At 47.8% G+C, this 16,571-nt stretch overlaps 2 protein-coding genes across 5 annotated transcripts in view; one reads left to right on the top strand and one right to left on the bottom strand.

The window, feature by feature from the left end:
• Nucleotides 1–1,005: 1,005 nt before the first annotated feature.
• On the bottom strand, nucleotides 1,006–14,211 carry Rnf25 (ring finger protein 25). 3 transcript variants are annotated; one of them, XM_004662928.3, is made up of 10 exons: nucleotides 13,727–14,209; nucleotides 8,221–8,295; nucleotides 7,892–7,994; nucleotides 7,748–7,815; nucleotides 7,594–7,663; nucleotides 2,839–2,910; nucleotides 2,616–2,753; nucleotides 2,215–2,304; nucleotides 1,819–1,953; nucleotides 1,006–1,661 (listed from the first exon to the last, which is right to left on the bottom strand). In XM_004662928.3, the coding sequence occupies exons 1-10, from the start codon at nucleotides 14,086–14,088 to the stop codon at nucleotides 1,083–1,085; spliced, it is 1,692 nt and encodes a 563-aa protein (XP_004662985.2). In that variant the 5' UTR covers nucleotides 14,089–14,209; the 3' UTR covers nucleotides 1,006–1,082. The 3 variants fall into 3 exon arrangements, with proteins under 3 accessions (XP_004662985.2, XP_004662984.2, XP_045003051.1); XM_004662927.3 differs by having other exon boundaries at nucleotides 2,215–2,307; nucleotides 13,727–14,206; XM_045147116.1 differs by lacking the exon at nucleotides 2,215–2,304 and having other exon boundaries at nucleotides 13,727–14,211.
• Stk36 (serine/threonine kinase 36) overlaps nucleotides 13,829–16,571 on the top strand; it is a 36,216-nt gene continuing 33,473 nt past the window's right edge. For both annotated transcript variants that reach the window (XM_045147115.1, XM_004662925.3), the window contains exons 1-4: nucleotides 13,829–14,125; nucleotides 14,503–14,604; nucleotides 14,961–15,101; nucleotides 15,200–15,277. In XM_045147115.1, coding sequence (XP_045003050.1) covers nucleotides 14,521–14,604; nucleotides 14,961–15,101; nucleotides 15,200–15,277 — 303 coding nt within the window. In that variant the 5' untranslated portion in view covers nucleotides 13,829–14,125; nucleotides 14,503–14,520. The remainder of the gene's footprint in view (nucleotides 14,126–14,502; nucleotides 14,605–14,960; nucleotides 15,102–15,199; nucleotides 15,278–16,571) is intronic.

The following is a 16,571-nucleotide window of genomic DNA, read 5'->3' as shown; positions in this document are numbered from 1 at the left end:
ATGTACTTGGATGTGGTGGTGCACACTTGTAATCATAGCACTTTTGAGAGGTTCAGGCAGGAAGACTGCTATGAGTTCAGGGCCAGCCTGGACTACATAGTGAGACCCTGTCTCGAAAAAACAATGAAGGACAGCTGGGCATGGCAGTGCACACCTTCAATCCCAGCACTCGGGAGGCAGAGGCAGGAGGATTGCCATGAGTTCAAGGCTACTCTGAGACTACATAGTGAATTCCAGGGCAGCCTGGGCTAGAGCAAAACTCTTATCTCGGGGGCGGGGGGGGGGGGGGGGACGACGACAATAATGAAGGCTTGGTATGGTGGCATATGCCTTCAGTGCACCACTTGGGATGCACAGGTATGAGGACTGTCATGAGCTTGAGGCCAGCCTGGAACTACATAGTGAATACCAGGTTATTAGCCTGCTCTAGAGTGAGACCCTACCTCAAAAATAAATAAATAAATAAATAAATAAATAAAGTAACAAAATGAAAGGCCTCGCAGCAGAGTGCTTGCCTAGTATGTGCAAGGCCTTATGTTCAATCTTCATTACTCCAAACAAAACCCATGTAAGGGCTGGAGAGATGGCTTAGCAGTTAAGCACTTGCCTGTGAAGCCTAAGGACCCAGGTTTGATTCCCCAGGACCCATGTAAGCCAGATGCATGAGGTGGCTCGTGTGTCTGGAGTTTGTTTGCAGTGGCTGGAGGCCCTAGCACGCCCATATTCTCTCTCTCTCTCTGTTGCTTTCAAATAAATAAATAAAAATAAGCAAACAAATTAAAAAAACCGTATATAAGTATAGGTATATACTATATAGAATGGCTTATGTGTTAATGGTACTTCCCAAATATCAATGTCCTAGTAGTTTTCTCTGAAACTGTCCATACTAGCAGGGAATTTAGACCCTTTCCATCCTGATTTCAAGAGAACAGATTTAGGAGCAAAGTCAGGGCCCTCTGCCACACCCAAATCTTGTAGGAATTTAGACTCATATCTCACAAGCTGAGCAAAGAAAGCCTAACAAGGCCAAATCTTTATTGCCCCATTCCCATCCCCAGTTCCCTGTCCCCCCCACAGTACTGCTAGGAGCCTTCCTCAGATTCCAAACCCAGAGGCTCCCTCCGAGTACCAGGCCGGTATGCTCCTTGGCCTCTAGGTAGATGGGGGTAGGAAGTACCCGGTGTCCGGCCTTTAGAACGTTCCCAGCGAGCACAGTCCCGAGTCCTGCGGGATGGGGGCCCCTGCCAGCCACCAGGCCCCTTTTTCCTGGGAAGACCTTCAAGCCCTTGGTTATGGGATTCTGACTTTAAGTCCACAGGCTCCTTGAGGGGCCTGCCAGGAGGTGGCAGTTCCTGGGCATCACTGGTACCTTTTGGGGCACAGTACTCGCCTCCTTTCAGGTGCTTCCGATCAGACTGTCGCCAGGAACTTCGACCAGGCCGTGGGGGATCTAGCACAGCTTTCTGGGTCTCACCCAACCTCTGCTGATTTGACCCAGCCCTTGTTATCTTCTCACATGCACACTGGGTGGCCACAGGTAGAGGAGTTGGCAGAGTGGATTGGGCATCTGGTGAGGTGGATTGTTCCGCAGCAAGGGCATTAGGTGGATGGGTTCCTCTGGAACCATCTACTACTGACTCAGGCTCCAGAGGGGCAGGAGGCTGGGAAGAAGAGAGGAGGTACATCAAGGGAGACCCTTCTCCATTATCAGCCAGCCATCACCTGAAACCTCCCTGGGCAGAACAAAAGTACACCCTGGGGCCATGGCACTTGTGAAGGCTGGAGGTGTTAAGGAACAAGTGGGGACCCTTTCCTCACCTGCTGAAGGCTGATAAAGTACCGATTCCGCTCAGCCTCAAGATCGATGATGCCACCTCGCTCCTGCTGCCTCTGGTAGAGCCGCTTGAGCTCTTCCTGGTGGCGCAAGCTCTCTACACTTGGTTGGTACAGCTCCTTGGAGGGAAGGGAGCAAAATGGTAGGGAGAGAAGGAGCAGGAGAAGGTGGCAGACTAGAACCCCTACTCCTAAAAGGATTGCCCCAGGAATGCTGCACATGGGTCCTGGTCTTCTCCCTTGGGCTGTGGCTTTGCAGAGTCATCCTAAGTAGGTCAGACCCACTTCCAAAGATCCTATTCAGTTGAGACAAGATGCCATTCTTCTCTCCTCTTAGAGAATGCCATTGTTCCTGGCTCATACCAGAAGGGAATCCCTTACCATGGGTTGTTGGGGCTCAGGGGCTGCTTTCAGCGAGGCAAGATCATACACGAGGGGCTCCCTGCACACGGGACACTGCACACCGACTGCCTTCTAAAACAAGAGGAGAAATCACATCCTGCCCCCTGCAAGGCAGCCCAGTCTTTGGAAGGCTGGGAATGAAGGGCACAGACATGGCTGCTCAGCAATGAGGTAGTACAGAGGAGGGGCTATCTAACAAGAGATCTACAGGTGTAATGAAGTTGCATGCAGTATGTCAGTGTACAAAGGCATGGCCTTCTTCCTGGACAGGGGAGACTTAATTCATCTCAAAGCTACCTGAGTAAACAAATGAAAAGCCACTGGAGTAGAGGAATGGAAATGGTTGTGAAAGTCTAAGGGTATGTGGGTTGGTGGCTTACCTGTTTGGTGGCAGCATGCTGCTGTTCCTGTTCCTGCCCTTGTGTCTTCAGCTCTTGCTCCATGTGTTGAATGTACCGAGCAAGGCAGTGGCAGTGAAAATAGTGGTAACAGGGCGTTTTGGTGAAGGCCTCCTTCTCCTATGGTACAGATGTAGAACACCGAATCAGTGCCCACTCACCAGCCTGTCCTAAGCACATCCCGGTTCCCAACCCAGTAACCCACCTGAAAACCATATAGGCAGATGACACACTGGCCATGAGGGATGTTGTTGTCGGTGAGAATTTCCTTCCCCTTCTGAGAGGAGAGAAGATGCTGTTCAAGCTTGGAGGCAGGACTGTGAGCATAGCCTGCCTACCACACGAGGAGTGACTGGCTGGGTGTGACCACTGGCAAGCTAGCTTGTTACCTTTCTGTTTCTACATTCCTAACTTGAGGACAGACTTGCAAGCAATCCTTCTCCATGTCCCCCACGCCTTCCCAAATTTGTCTTCCTGGCTTCAAAATCCAAGTCACATGTTTTGCTTCTCATTAAATCACTTACCTCCTCCCCCCACCCTACCCCGAAAGTAGGGTCTCACTCTAGCCCAGGCTGACCTGGAAGTCATTCTGTTACCCCAGGCTGGCCTTGAACTCACAGCAATTCTCCTATCTCAGCCTCCCGGGTTCTGGACTAAGGGCTCATTAAGTCACCTTTTTAAAAAAAAATTTTTGGTTTTTCAAGATAGTGTCTCACTCTGGTCCAGGCTGACCTGGAATTAACTATGTAGTCTTCAGGGTGGCCTCGAACTCGGTGATCCTCCTACCTCTGCCTCCCAAGTGCTGGGATTAAAGGCATGTGCCACCACACCCAGCTTCATTAAGTCACTTTTAGTATATCCTGGAGATGAAAACAATACACCTTGGAGAGGAGAAAAAAAAAAAAGTATTCAGCCAGGCATGGTGGTTCCAATCCCAGGACTGAGGAGCTAAAGTAGGACTATTGAGAGATCAAGGTCAGTCTGGGCTACAGGGTGAGACCCTGCCTCACAAGTTCCAAACAACAAAATGAACATTTTCTGGAGGTCTCTTTCTGTTTGAAACAGAGGTCTTGTTTTGCTTTGTTGTCCAGGCTGTCAGCCCTGAGCTCCTGGGCTCAGCTGATCCTCTTGCTTCAGCCTCTTAGGTGGTGGCCAATAGGATCTAGGAGGCCTTTGTTAACTAACAAAGCAAAAAGACAAGCCAGGTGTGGTGACGCATGCCTTTAATCCCAACCCTTGTGAGGCAGAGGTAGGAGGATTGATGGGAGTTCGAGGCCACCCTGAGACTACATAAATGCCCTGACTCTAGGCTACCCATCCTCACCATACCTGTTTTTCTTGTTTTGTTTTTGGCTTTTCGAGGTAGGGTCTCGATTTAGCCCAGGCTGCCCTGGAATTCACTCTGTAGTCTCAGGGTGGCCTTGAACTCACTGCAATTTTTCTACCTCTGCCTCCCAAGTGCTGGGATTAAAGGCATACACCACCATGTCTGGCCTACCTTACTCTATTTTTCTTAAAATAATTCCAAGTAGATCCCGGTTATTCACTCACACCTATAATCCCAGCACTTGAGAGGCTGAGGTTGGAGGATCGCCAGGAGTTTGAGATCAGTGTGGGCTACCTAGTGAGTTCCATGTCAGCCTAGGCTAAAGTGAGACCCTGCCTCAAAAACAACAAAACAGGTCAGGTGTGGTGGCACACATCTTTAATCCCAGCACTCAGGAGGCAGAGGAAGGACAGCCATGATTTCAAGGCAACCCTGAGATGACATAGTGAAAATTCCAGGTTAGCCTGAGCTACAGTGAGACCCTAACTCAAAAAAGAAAAAACAACAACAAAACAAGTCGTGTGTGCTGTCACATGCCTGTAGTCCTAGCACTTGGGAGGCAGAGATAGGAGGATTGCTGTGAGTTCAAGGCCAGACTGGAATTACAGAGTTCTAGGTCTGCCTGGGATACAGTGAGACCCTACTGAGAGGGAAATTGGTAGCATTAAGGAGAGACAGTTAAAAAGGAATTTAATATTTCCCTTATGGGTCTTCCTGCCTAACTGCCTCTCTAATGCTGCCTATCTTCCTCTCATTACCTTGAAAAAAAAAAATACCAAGATGAAAATAAGACTGATCTGTGGCTGGACGTGGTGGCACACACCTCTAATGCAAGCAATTGAGATGCTAAGATAGGAGGATCACCATGAGTTCTAAGCCAGCCTGGGGATACAGAGTGAATTCCATGTCGATCTGAGCTACAGAGACAGCCTACCTCAAAACAAAACAAAAAACTCATCTTGTGCTTTTAATCTCAAACAAGCCATGTGTGTTCTAACTTACTGCTCTATCTATGCATTGCTTCCTGTTTTTCTGTGAGTCATTTCCTTAACAGGTAGATAAAGTTTTTCGTTACTTTTTTAAAAAAAATTTGGAAATAGGGTCTCATGTAGTCCAAGCTGATCTTGAAATTGCTTATGTAGCTGAAAATAGCTATGACTCCAAATCCTCTTGCCTCTACCTCCCATGGGTTAAGATTACAGGTTTAGCTGGGCATGGTGGCGCACGCCTTTAATCCCAGCACTCGGGAGGCAGAAGTAGGAGGACTGCCATGAGTTCAAGGCCACCCTGAGATGACAGAGTTAATTCCAGGTCAGCCTGGACCAGGGTGAGACCCTACCTCAAAAAACCAAAAAAAAAAAAAAAAAAAAATTACAGGTTTGTTCCACCATGCTGGGCCTAGAGTATAAACGCTGAGAAAGGGAACCCATGTCTTTTTCTACTCAGCTCCCAGCCACAGGCTACTCTTCAAATTTATCTGTGGCAGGGCTGAAAAGATGGCTTAGCAGTTAAGGTGCTTGCCTGCAAAGCCAAAGGACCCAGGTTCGATTCCCCAGGACCCATGTAAGCGAGATGCACAAGGGAGTGCACACATTTGCAGTGGTTGGAGGCTCTGGCGTGCCCATTCTCTCACATAAATAAATAAATAATAAAAATTAAAAATATTAAAAAAATATATCTGTAGCAAAAAGCCACCTTCAGGTGCCTTGTCACTTTCTACTTCCAGTTGCCAATACCAAGAGAACAAGAAATTCCTGAAGCCAGACCTGGTGGCACAGGCCTGAAATCAACTACTGCTAAGGCCAGAAGGATCACAAGCTCAAGGCCTGCAAGGCCAACTTGGTAAGACCTACTCTCAAAAATTTTCGAAGGTCCAGGTGTGGTGGCACATTCCTTTAATCTTTTAATCAGGAGGCCACAGTAGGAAGATCACTGTGAGTTCAAGGCCAACCTGAGACTCCATAGTGAATTCCAGGTCAGCCTGAACTAGAGTCAAACCCTACCTAGAAACACCAAAAGTAAATAAAATATATACATATATACATTTGGGGGGCTGGAGAGATGGCTCAGTAGTTAAGGCTCTTGCCTGCAAAGCCCAGGTTTGATTCCCTAATACCCATGTTAAAAAAACCAGATGTATAAAGTGGCACATGTGTCTGGAGTTCATCTGCAGTGAATACAGGCCCTAGCATGTTCTTTTTCTATCTCCGCTTCTGTCAAATAAATAAAAATGTAAAAAAAATGGGGGTGGGGGGAGTGGGGGATGCTGGAGAGATGGCTTAGCAGTTAAGGCACTTGCCTGTAAAGCCTAAGGATCCAGGCTCAACTTCCCAGTACCCACATAAACCAGATGCACAAGGTGGCACATGCATATGGATACATTTGCTGTGGCTAGAGGTCCTGGTGTGCCCTTTCTCTCTCTCTCAAAGAAAGATAAAACAACTTTTTAAGGGTTAGGGACTTAGCTTCTTAGTAAAGCCCTTATGAAGACTAGATTGTCCTAGGTTCAATCCCTGTACATTAAAAAAGGTAAGAGGGCTGGAGGAATGGCTTAGCAGTTAAGGCACTTGTTTTTTGGTTTTTTTTTTTGTTTGTTTGTTTTCGAGGTACAGTTTCACTCTAGCCTAGGCTGACCTGGAATTCACTATGGAGTCTCAGGGTGTCCTCAAACTCACGGCAATCCTACCTCTGCCTCCCAAGTGCTGGGATTAATGGTGTGCGCCACCACGCCCGGCTAAGGCACTTGTTCACAAAGCCAATGGACCCAGGTTCAACTCCCCAGGACCCAAGTAAGCCAGATGCACAAGGTGGCACATGCGTCTGGAGCTCATCTGCAGTGGCTGGAAGCCCAGACATACCCATTCTCTCTTTGCCTCTTTCTCTCTCTCTCCTTCTATTCTCAGTAAGAGGCTAGGGTGGGTGGTACATACCTATAATCCCAGCACTTGGGAGGCAGAGGTAGGAAGATTGCCATGAGTCCGAGGCCACCCTAAGACTACATAGTGAATTCCAGGTCAGCCTGGGCTAGAGTGAGACCCTACCTTGAAAAACAAGAGTGAAGACAGGACCCTCAAGGTAAGCTGGTTACCTGTACTAGCTGAACTGGCAAGCTCTGGATTCAAGTGAGAGACCGTTTCAATAAGTAAGGTGGAGATCAACTGAGAAAGATACCTGACTTCAACCTCTGGCCACTACATGCACACACACATATAGGCTCATACACATGAATATGACAACACACAAACATATGGTGAAGAAAGAAAAGTGCCTTTCTGTCAAGAAGCTGGAACAGGCAATTTGGAGAAGCTACTGAACTTTAATATTACAAAAATCTCTCAGAGTTATCTTTCTAGCTGGTCGAGGTAGCACACACCTTTAATCCCAGCACTCAGGAGGCGGAGGTAGGAGGATTGCTGAGAGTCCAAGGCCACCCTGAGACTACATAGTGAATTCCAGGTCAGCCTGGGCTAGAGTGAACCAAAAAAAAAAAAAAAAAAAAAAAAGGAGTTATCTTTCTAAATTAAGTGAGGCCTTACCTAATACTAAATGAAATGATTACAGATATATTTTAAGACTCTCTTGAGGAAAAACGTCTATCTTGAAATGAACATTTTCCCAGGCAACACACCTTACCTCAATGAGTTCATAGAGCATGGCTGTGCCTAGTCCCTCCTTTGCCACATGGACCAGCGCCTGTGAGATCCTGGAAGACAGGGAAGCTAATATTAAGCCTTACCCCTTCCCTCACCAAGCAGAGTGGAATTCTGCTCTGATCAGCCCAACTTACTTGTGGATCTGTTCATCTGAAAGTCCTCGGGGGTTACGGATAGAGATCTGTGGCACCTCATGGGGATACTAGTGAGGGAGAACATGCTGTTAAAGTGATCCCCCTCAGGGACCCTCCATTCACTACTGTGCAACAGAACCTCACCTGCACTGGGACCTGAAGCACCAGAGTGAAGCAGACGTACTGTGAGTCTTGGTCATCTGCAGTGGCTGGGTGCAGAGTGATGAAGATCTGCCATGGTGAAGATCTGCAGGTGGATGAAGTGGAGACCCAGGATGTGACTGGGCAGGGGCTTGAAAGCTAGGGAGGAGGTGGTGAGAGAGTAAAGCAGGCAGAGGAATGCACAGTGGATTCTTTATTTTGGGTGGATTAACATTATCTGAATCAAGGCTCATAGTGTCTTAAGATCAGATTCTGCACAGAATCCTCTTATGACTAAGGGGACGTCTGTCCACCCCTAGATGGATACGTACCTGCCGTTTCCTTTCATCACCTGTAGTTCATCCAGGTAGATAGATTCTAATACTTCAACTTCAGAGGGAAGAACCCTAGAGAGTCAAGGGGAAACTGAGTCACCATTCAGCTTTCCCTGCTGAAGCCTGCTAAAGCCTATGAAGGCTGGATTTGAAAAAGGGGGAGGGAGGCTGGGCGTGGTAAGCCGGGCGTGGTGCACACGCCTTTAATCCTAGCACTCGGGAAGCAGAGGTAGAAGGATCGCTGTGAGTTTGAGGCCACCCTGAGACTATAGTGAATTCTAGGAGCGCCTGAGCTAGAGTGAAACCCTACCTTGAATAACCAAAAAAAGGGGGGGAGGGGTTGAAAAGATGGCTCAGCAGTTAAGGCACTTGCCTGTAAAGCCTAAGGACCCAGGTTCAATTCCCCAGTACACACGTGAAGTCAGATGCACAGTGGTGCATTATTTGGGGTTCATTTGCAGTGGCTAGAAGCCCCGTCCCCTTCTTTCTATTTGCAAATGAAAAACAACAGTTCAGCAAGAAAATGCATTCAGAAGCAGGTCGCCTTTAAAATTTTTTTTCAAGCAGAGAAACAGAGAGAAAGGGTGTGCCAGTGCCTTCTGCCACTGTAAATGAACCCCAGATGCATTACCACTTTGTGTGTCTGGCTTTACAATAGGTACTCAGGAATCAAACCTGGGTCAGCAGTTTGTGTAAGGAAGTGCCTTTTTAACTACTGAGCAATCTCCTCAGCCACATTTTGCTCATTTTCAAGAATAATTCAAGGGCTGGAGAGATGGCTTAGTGGTTTAGGCATTTGCTTGAAAAGCCTGGTGGCCCAGGTTTGATTCCTGAAAATATTTTTTTTTAAGGCATCTGCTGGGTGTGGTGGTGCATGCCTTTAATCCCAGCACTTGGAAGGCAGAAGTAGGATGCTGTGCTGTGTGTTTGAGGCCACCCTGAGACTACATAGTGAATTCCAGGTGAGCCTGTGCTAGAGTGAAAGCCTACCTCGGAAAAAAAACAAAAACAAAAGGCATCCTGCCTAAATGTGTTCTTTTGCTGAGCTCTTTGTTCTTTTATTTGAAGTAAAAAGAAGGGGTGTGCCATGGCAAATGAACCCCAGATGCATCACCACTGTGTATATGGCTTTATGTGGGTAGTGGTAAATCGACTCTGTGTTTTTAGGCTTTGCATGCAAGTACCTAAACTGCTGAGCCATCTCTTCAGTTCCTGAACTTTTTGGGCGGGGGGAGGAGGTATCGAGATAGGGTTTCACTCTAGCCCAGGCTGATCTGGAATTCACTTTTTAGTCTCAGGGTGGCCTCAAACTCACTGCAATCCTCCTACCTCGGTCTCCCAAGTGTGAGGATTAAAGGTGTGTGCCACAACATCCAGCTCCCTGAACTATTATTTTCTTAAAAAAAGTATTTTAGGGCTGTTGAGATAGATGGCTTAGCAGGTAAGGTATTTGCCTGCAAGCCAAAGGATCCCAGTTCGACTCTCCAGGACCCATGTAAGCCAGATGCACAAGGAGGTGCAAGCATCTAGAGTTTGCAGTGGCTGGAAACCCTGGAGTGCCCATTGTCTCTCTCAGATAAATAAATTATATATTTTAAAATATTTTATTTTTATTTATTCATTTGACAAAGGGGGGGGAGAGAGAGAGAATGGGCGTGCCAGGGCCTCCAGCCACTGCAAAGACTCAGATGCATGTTCCACCTTGTACATCTGGCTTACGTGGGTCCTGGGGAATTGAACCTGGGCCCTTTGGCTTTGCAGGCAAGTAACTTAACTGCTAAGCCATCCCTCTAGCCCTGAACTATTCTTTAAAATAGGGAAATGTGGCTGGGGAGATGGTTAAGGAGTTAAAAAGCATTGCTTTTTAAAAAAAGCCTTGCTAACAAAGCCTTCTGGCCCAGGTTTGATTCCTGAGTGCCCACTGTAAAGCCAGATACACAAAGTGGTGCATGCATCTAGAGTTTATTTGTAGCAGCAGGAGGCAGGCTCTGGCACACCCACACTCTTACTCTCTAAGAAACGGAAGGAAGGGAAATATTTTCCTAAGTTGTCAAGGACCAGGTAGAATGCATGAAAATCAGAATTTTAGAGATCATATCTGCCAATCTAAGGCACAGATTCCAGAGATGAATGACTAACCAATGCTTAACACAGGCAGATCTGGGAACAGAGCCAGTCTGCCTCACTATTCAAACTTCATTCTACAGTTGGTTATCCCTAAGTGGCTATCTCTCCGACCTACATATTTGTATGTCATCCATTCATTAATCCTGCCTTCCTCTATGCTACAGTTCAGTGTGGATCTCTTCACTGGCACCTGCTAACGCCAGTCACTCTAAGCCTACTAAAAGGAGGTATTGGCCTGAACAGAGCAGATCTAGGTGGTATAACAGCAACGTTGAAGTGAGAGCCATTAATTAGCCTTGAAGTTAATAGGCAGAAACTACTTGCCAGCAATGTGGTCTAGATAGTTATCTGTGCAAATTTGAGCTATACAGTTCACCACATATAGGTAACACAACCTACTCTCTAAGGTTACTGTGAAGATTAAAGTGATTTGTTTATATAAGGTCCCTAATTGTCTAAACCATAGTAGCTAAATCTTTTTTCCTGTTTGTACACAACCTTGTTTAAAAGAAAAGAAGGCTATTAGTCAGTAGAGATGACCTGATGTCTGGTTGACCTAGGACCCATGGTCCTAATGTAAATCAGAGGACATACATTTAAGCATAGAAATAGCAATTGTATTTAATCTCAGCACTTGGGAGGCAAAGGTAGGAGAATCACTGTTGAGTTTGAGGCCACCCTGAGAATACAGGATGGATTCTAGGTCAGCCTGGGCTAGAGTGAGTTCCTACATTGAAAACAAAAACAAAACAAAACAAAAAAGAAAAAGAAAAGCAACAGCAATTCTAATGACACTGAAGACGAGTGAGAGCCCATAGCTCTACCCAGGTGAATTATGGAAAGAGTCAGCCTTTGCTTTCTTAGATATTATGCCCTGTCCATCAAGTGTTTTGGGCTGGGCATGGTGGCGCACGCCTTTAATCCCAGCATTTGGGAGGCAGAGGTAGAAGGATCACCGAGAGTTCGAGGCTACCCTGAGATTACATAGTTAATTCCAGGTCAGCCTGGAGCAGAGTGAGACGCTACCTCGGAAGAAAAAAAAAAAAGTGTTTTGGGGGCTTAGCAGTTAAGGCACTTGCTTGGAAAGTCTGAGGACCCATGTTTGACACTCCAGATACCACATAAGGCAGATGCCCGAAAGGTGAGGCAGGCACAAGGTCGCACATGCCCAATATGTGGCAGAAGTGTCTGAAGTTCCATTTCAATGGCTGAGGCCCTAGTGCACCAATTCTCTTTCTCTCAAAAAAAAAAATTTTTTTTTTTTTTTTCGAGGTAGGGTGGGGTAGAGGGTCTCACTCTAGCTCAGGCTGACCTGGAATTCACTACGTAGTCTCAGAGTGGCCTTGAGCTCAGGGTGGCAATCCTCCTACCTTTGCCTCCCGAGTACTGGGATTAAAGGCGAACATGCCTGGCATCTTAAAAAAAAATTAACAAATATTTTATTTATTTATTTATTTGGTAGAGAAAGAGGGGAAGAGAAAGAAAGAAAGAATGGGTGTGCCAGGGCCTCCGGCCACTGCAAAAAAACTCCAGACACATGTACCCCTTTGTGCATCTGGCTAACGTCGGTCCTGGGGAATCAAACCTGGATACTTGGCTTTTCAGTCAAATGCCTTAACCACTAAGCCAACCCTCCAGCCTCTAAAAAAAATTGTTTAAGTGTTTTGGGCTGGAGGGATGGTTTAGCGGTTAAGGCACTTGCCTGTAAAGCCAAAGGACTCAGGATATATTCCCCAGGATCCATGTAAGCCAGATGCACAAGGTGGTGCATGTATTTGGACTTGGCTGGAGGCCCTGGGTGCCATTCTGTCTTTCTCTCTCAAACAAATAAAAATTTTTAAAAAATTAGAAAGTGATTATTATTATTGTTGCTGCTCCTCCTCTAAAACATTAGGCAGAGATGTTAAAATATAAAGCTCTACATCTCACAGATAACAATAGAGAAGTTTCTTGTTGACAGTCACCAGCCTAGATGGGTCTTAGAAAGTCAACCACTGTAGAATTAAAAGGCTTTTTCCTAGAGTGGAAAATAATCAACTAGCATTTACTGGTTGCTGACTACGTAATAAATAAGAATAAAAATTGAGAAACTGAAGCCGGGCGTGGTAGCACATGCCTTTAATCCCAGCACTTGGGAGGCAGAGATAGGAGGATTGCTGTGAGTTCGAGGCCACCCTGAGACTCCATAGTGAATTCCAGGTCAGCCTGGGCTAGAGTGAGACCCTATCTCGAAAAACCAAAAAAAAAAAAAAAAAAATTGAGAAACTGAAAAAGAAAGAAAGTTAGCCAGTGGTTGGGCTGCTTGAAACAATTTAACAACTGAAGTGTAGCCTCAGTCAAAAGGCCCTATAATAGCTCAGCATGGTGGCTCACACCTTTAATCCAGCACTCAGGAGGCAGAGGTAGGCGGGTCATTGTGAGTTTGGGGCCAGCGTGGGGCTACAGAGCCAGTTCCTGGTCATCCTGGGCTAGAGTGAGACCCTACATTGGGGGTAGGGGGCAGGGGAAGAGGCCTTTTACTACTGTGCCCACCTTGGCTGTGATTTGAGTCCTAGATATATGAAGGTTGGGATGATGACAAAAAAGGAGAGAAGGTGGAGTACTAAGAGTCAGGCCGATCTGGCTTCATTTAATCTCTTCAGAGCCTATACTTCAATGAGGCTGAAAAGGAGGCTTATATATGTTATAAATCCATTGTGAGCCCTTCAACTTCCTCTAAAAGGTAATGCCACACCCACTTTTTTTTTTTTTTAACAGCAGAAGACACTGATTCATAGAAAGCAGGTGAGCTGGTTAGCATCACCAAGCTAATAAAATATGGAGTAAACCCATTTTTATCCTATGTCCAAATGCCAAAGTCCTTAAAGGCTCTTGACTTTACTAATACCGCTCAAGAGGACTAGGTGGGCTTTCTATGGCGATAGACTACATTATGAGAGTAGCTCTCAGGGCCGCCGGGGAGAGGGAGCTTGAAGAAAGTGTAAGCAGAAATGGGCAGAGCCAAGGGGCAAGAGAGGCGGACGAGAGCTGGAGGACAAGGTTGCAAGAGGTGGTGGTGGGAAGGAGTGGTGAGCAGCATCCCTCAAGCCCCAGGGAAAAGACACAGGGGGGCTAAGTGAGAAGAGCGGGGAGAGGGAAGAGGACCCACTGAAGGCGTGGCCCCAACTGTCCAGCCAGCGCAGACCCAGTCCTGTGAGATCAGCTTTGCTCCACCCTCCTTCCCGGTCCAAAAGCTCGCCCAGGAAGAGGTGTCCGGGTCTGCCACCCCTCATCCCTCGCTCCGCCCCACAGGCCCGTCTTCGGGACGGTCTGCGGCTGCCTTCAGTTACAGCCACCAGACCCAGGCGGCCCGCCAAAGCCCACGACCCAAAGTTACCAGTCCTCCTCGCCGCCAGCCGCCGACGCAGACGCCGCCATGTCTTCTCCGGCCCGCAGCCGGAACCGGAAATGCCTTGGGGAAGGAGGAGGCGGAGAACCAAAGAGGGGGAAGCTCGCCCTGTTTCTAGGCAACCGAGGACTCCGGGTCCTTTGTGGGGTCAGGTCGCCGGACCGAAGCGCCGGGGGAAGCAGCGCCTTTGGGCGGTTTGCACCGGCCCCACGCGTCCGAGAGCTTTGTCCTCTGGGTTTCCGGCTGGTTCTAGCGGGTAGAATGAAAGAGCAGAGAGGCCAGCTGTAGGCGCGGAGGGAAGTAATGCAGGCAACCAGAAGGGGCCCGTGGAGGCCCGGCCGGCGTGGCATCCCCGGCCCTGGAGAGCTTTGAGTCCGTAGGCTAGGGGTAAGGGAGACCGAGGATGTGTGGTCAGGGCTTCTGAGCGGCTGTGCCCAGGAGGTTGGGGTTGGCAGGAACTTGGGAGTCGCGGTCTGCCGTGCGGATGGAGCGGGCAAAGAAGACGCAGCGGGGGGCGCGGGAAACTGGAAACCGGGTGGGAGGGCTCCATGGGTTCTAAGATCTTATCATCTTCCTAAGCCCCGCCCCCAACCACCACCGTGTGGATTATTGTGAGACGGGGGGGGGGGGGGCTGGGGGCGGGGGGGAGGCTAAAGCAGGTGTCTAAACTTTACCAGGTCTCCCGTGTCCTGAGCCAGGCCTCCCAGATGTGTGGAGCTGTATCTCCTGCTCTTCGCAACCATTTATATTTTCTTCCTTCTCAGAGACGTGAAACCTTGGGCATGGAAAAGTACCACGTGTTGGAGATGATTGGAGAAGGCTCTTTTGGGAGAGTGTACAAGGGCCGAAAGAAATACACTGCTCAGGTGGTGAACAAAGAGGGTTAATCTTTTCAGTGGAAGCTGGGGACAGAAGGGATGCATTTATACCAGCATGAGTTCCTGGCCCTGATTCCAACATACCTAAAAAAAAAAAAATTATTCCCCTGTTCGCACGTGTGTGTATGGGTCTCTTGCCTTCACAAATGCATGTCCCTCCAGGTTTATGTCAGTAGCTGCAGAACGGAGCTTGGGCCATCTGGCTTTGCAAGCCAATGAATTTCACCACTCAGCAATTTCGACAGGCCCCTGACAGAACATTTTTTCCCCCTTAGAGACAAGGTCTCACTCTAGCTCAGACTGATGGTGTGGTTATACCCTGACTCTTCTTTAATCACTGACAGGTGGTGGCCCTGAAGTTCATCCCAAAACTGGGGCGCTCAGAGAAAGAGCTGAGGAATTTACAACGAGAGATTGAAATCATGCGGGGTTTGCGGCACCCCAACATTGTTCACATGCTCGACAGCTTTGAGACCGACAAAGAGGTGTGCTTGGGTGGTCATGGTCACCTCTACTCAAGCACAAATGACCCAGGCTCAGAGCTCATGATAGAGCCTTTACTGCCGCTGCTTTCTCCCTGCAGGTGGTGGTGGTGACAGACTACGCTGAGGGAGAGCTCTTCCAGATTCTGGAAGATGATGGAAAACTTCCTGAAGACCAGGTATGCTTTCGGGCTTAAACTTCTTCCCACCCTGATGTCTGAGTAGACTGGTGGGACAAGCTGAGGGTACTGAGAGTCTCATTTTTCTCTCTGTCCCCCCTCTGACCTGAAACTTAAGCCCAGGGCAGTCTCCAACTCCCAATAATCCTCTTATCTCAGACTCCTGAGTTCTGAGATTTAAGAATGTGCCACCACACTAGAATCTTGATTTTTTAAAAAATATTTTTTGTTTATTTTTATTCATTTATTTGAGAGAGCGACAGACAGAGAGAGAAAGACGCAGATAGACAGCGAGAGAGAATGGGCGTGCCAGGGCCTCCAGCCACTGCAAACGAACTCCAGACGTGAGCGCCACCTTGTGCATCTGGCTAACTGGGTCCTGGGGAACCGAGCCTCAAACTGGGGTCCTTAGGCTTCACAGGCAGGCGCTGAACTGCTAAGCCATCTCTCCAGCCCTGAATCTTGTTTTTTTTTTTTTTTGTTTGTTTGTTCATTTTTATTTATTTGAGAGTGACAGAGAGAAAGAGACAGAAAGAGAGGTTGAGAATGGGCGCGCCAGGGCTTCCAGCCACTGCAAACGAACTCCAGATGCATGCGCCCCCTTGTGCATCTGGCTAACGTGGGTCCTGGGGAACCGAGCCTCGAACCGGGGTCCTTAGGCCTCACAGGCAAGTGCTTAACCACTAAGCCATCTCTCCAGCCCTGAATCTTGGTTTTTGAAGACTCTAGGTTTATCCAGAAGCAGTGTGGTATAAGAGTAAAGTCTGTGAACACTGGAGCCACAGTATCTGAGTATAAGTCTTGGATCTGCCCTTCAGTAGCTGAGTCCTCATGCACAAGTTACTTGTATTTAGTTTCTGCTTTCAGAAGTGGAGATACTGAGCTGGAGAGATGGCCCAGCAGTTAAGGCACTTGCCTGCTATGCGTAGTGACCCTGGTTTGATTCCCCATAAAGTACCCACATAAAGCCAGATGCACACAGTGGCACATGCATCTAGAGTCCATTTGCAGTGGCTGGAGGCCCTAGTGTGCCCATTCTCTCTTTCTGTGTCTCTCCTATTTTTCTCTGCTTGCAAATAAATAATATTTAAAAAGTAGAGATATTGTGCCAAGGATGGTGGTGCACATCTTTAATCCCAGCACTCGGGAGGCAGAAGTAGGAGGATCACTGAGAATCTGGGATTACAGAGTGAGTTCCAGGTTAGCCTGGGCTACAGTGAGACCCTACCTTGAAAAATCATGAAGATATTAATAATGTTTACCTCATAAGGCTATTGTGGGTATTAGCGGGTTA

This window comes from Jaculus jaculus, chromosome 4 (assembly GCF_020740685.1).
Source record: "Jaculus jaculus isolate mJacJac1 chromosome 4, mJacJac1.mat.Y.cur, whole genome shotgun sequence".
NCBI lineage: Eukaryota > Metazoa > Chordata > Mammalia > Rodentia > Dipodidae > Jaculus > Jaculus jaculus.
Note: the sequence above shows the minus strand (reverse complement) of the source record. Positions and strands in the feature narration are given on the sequence as shown.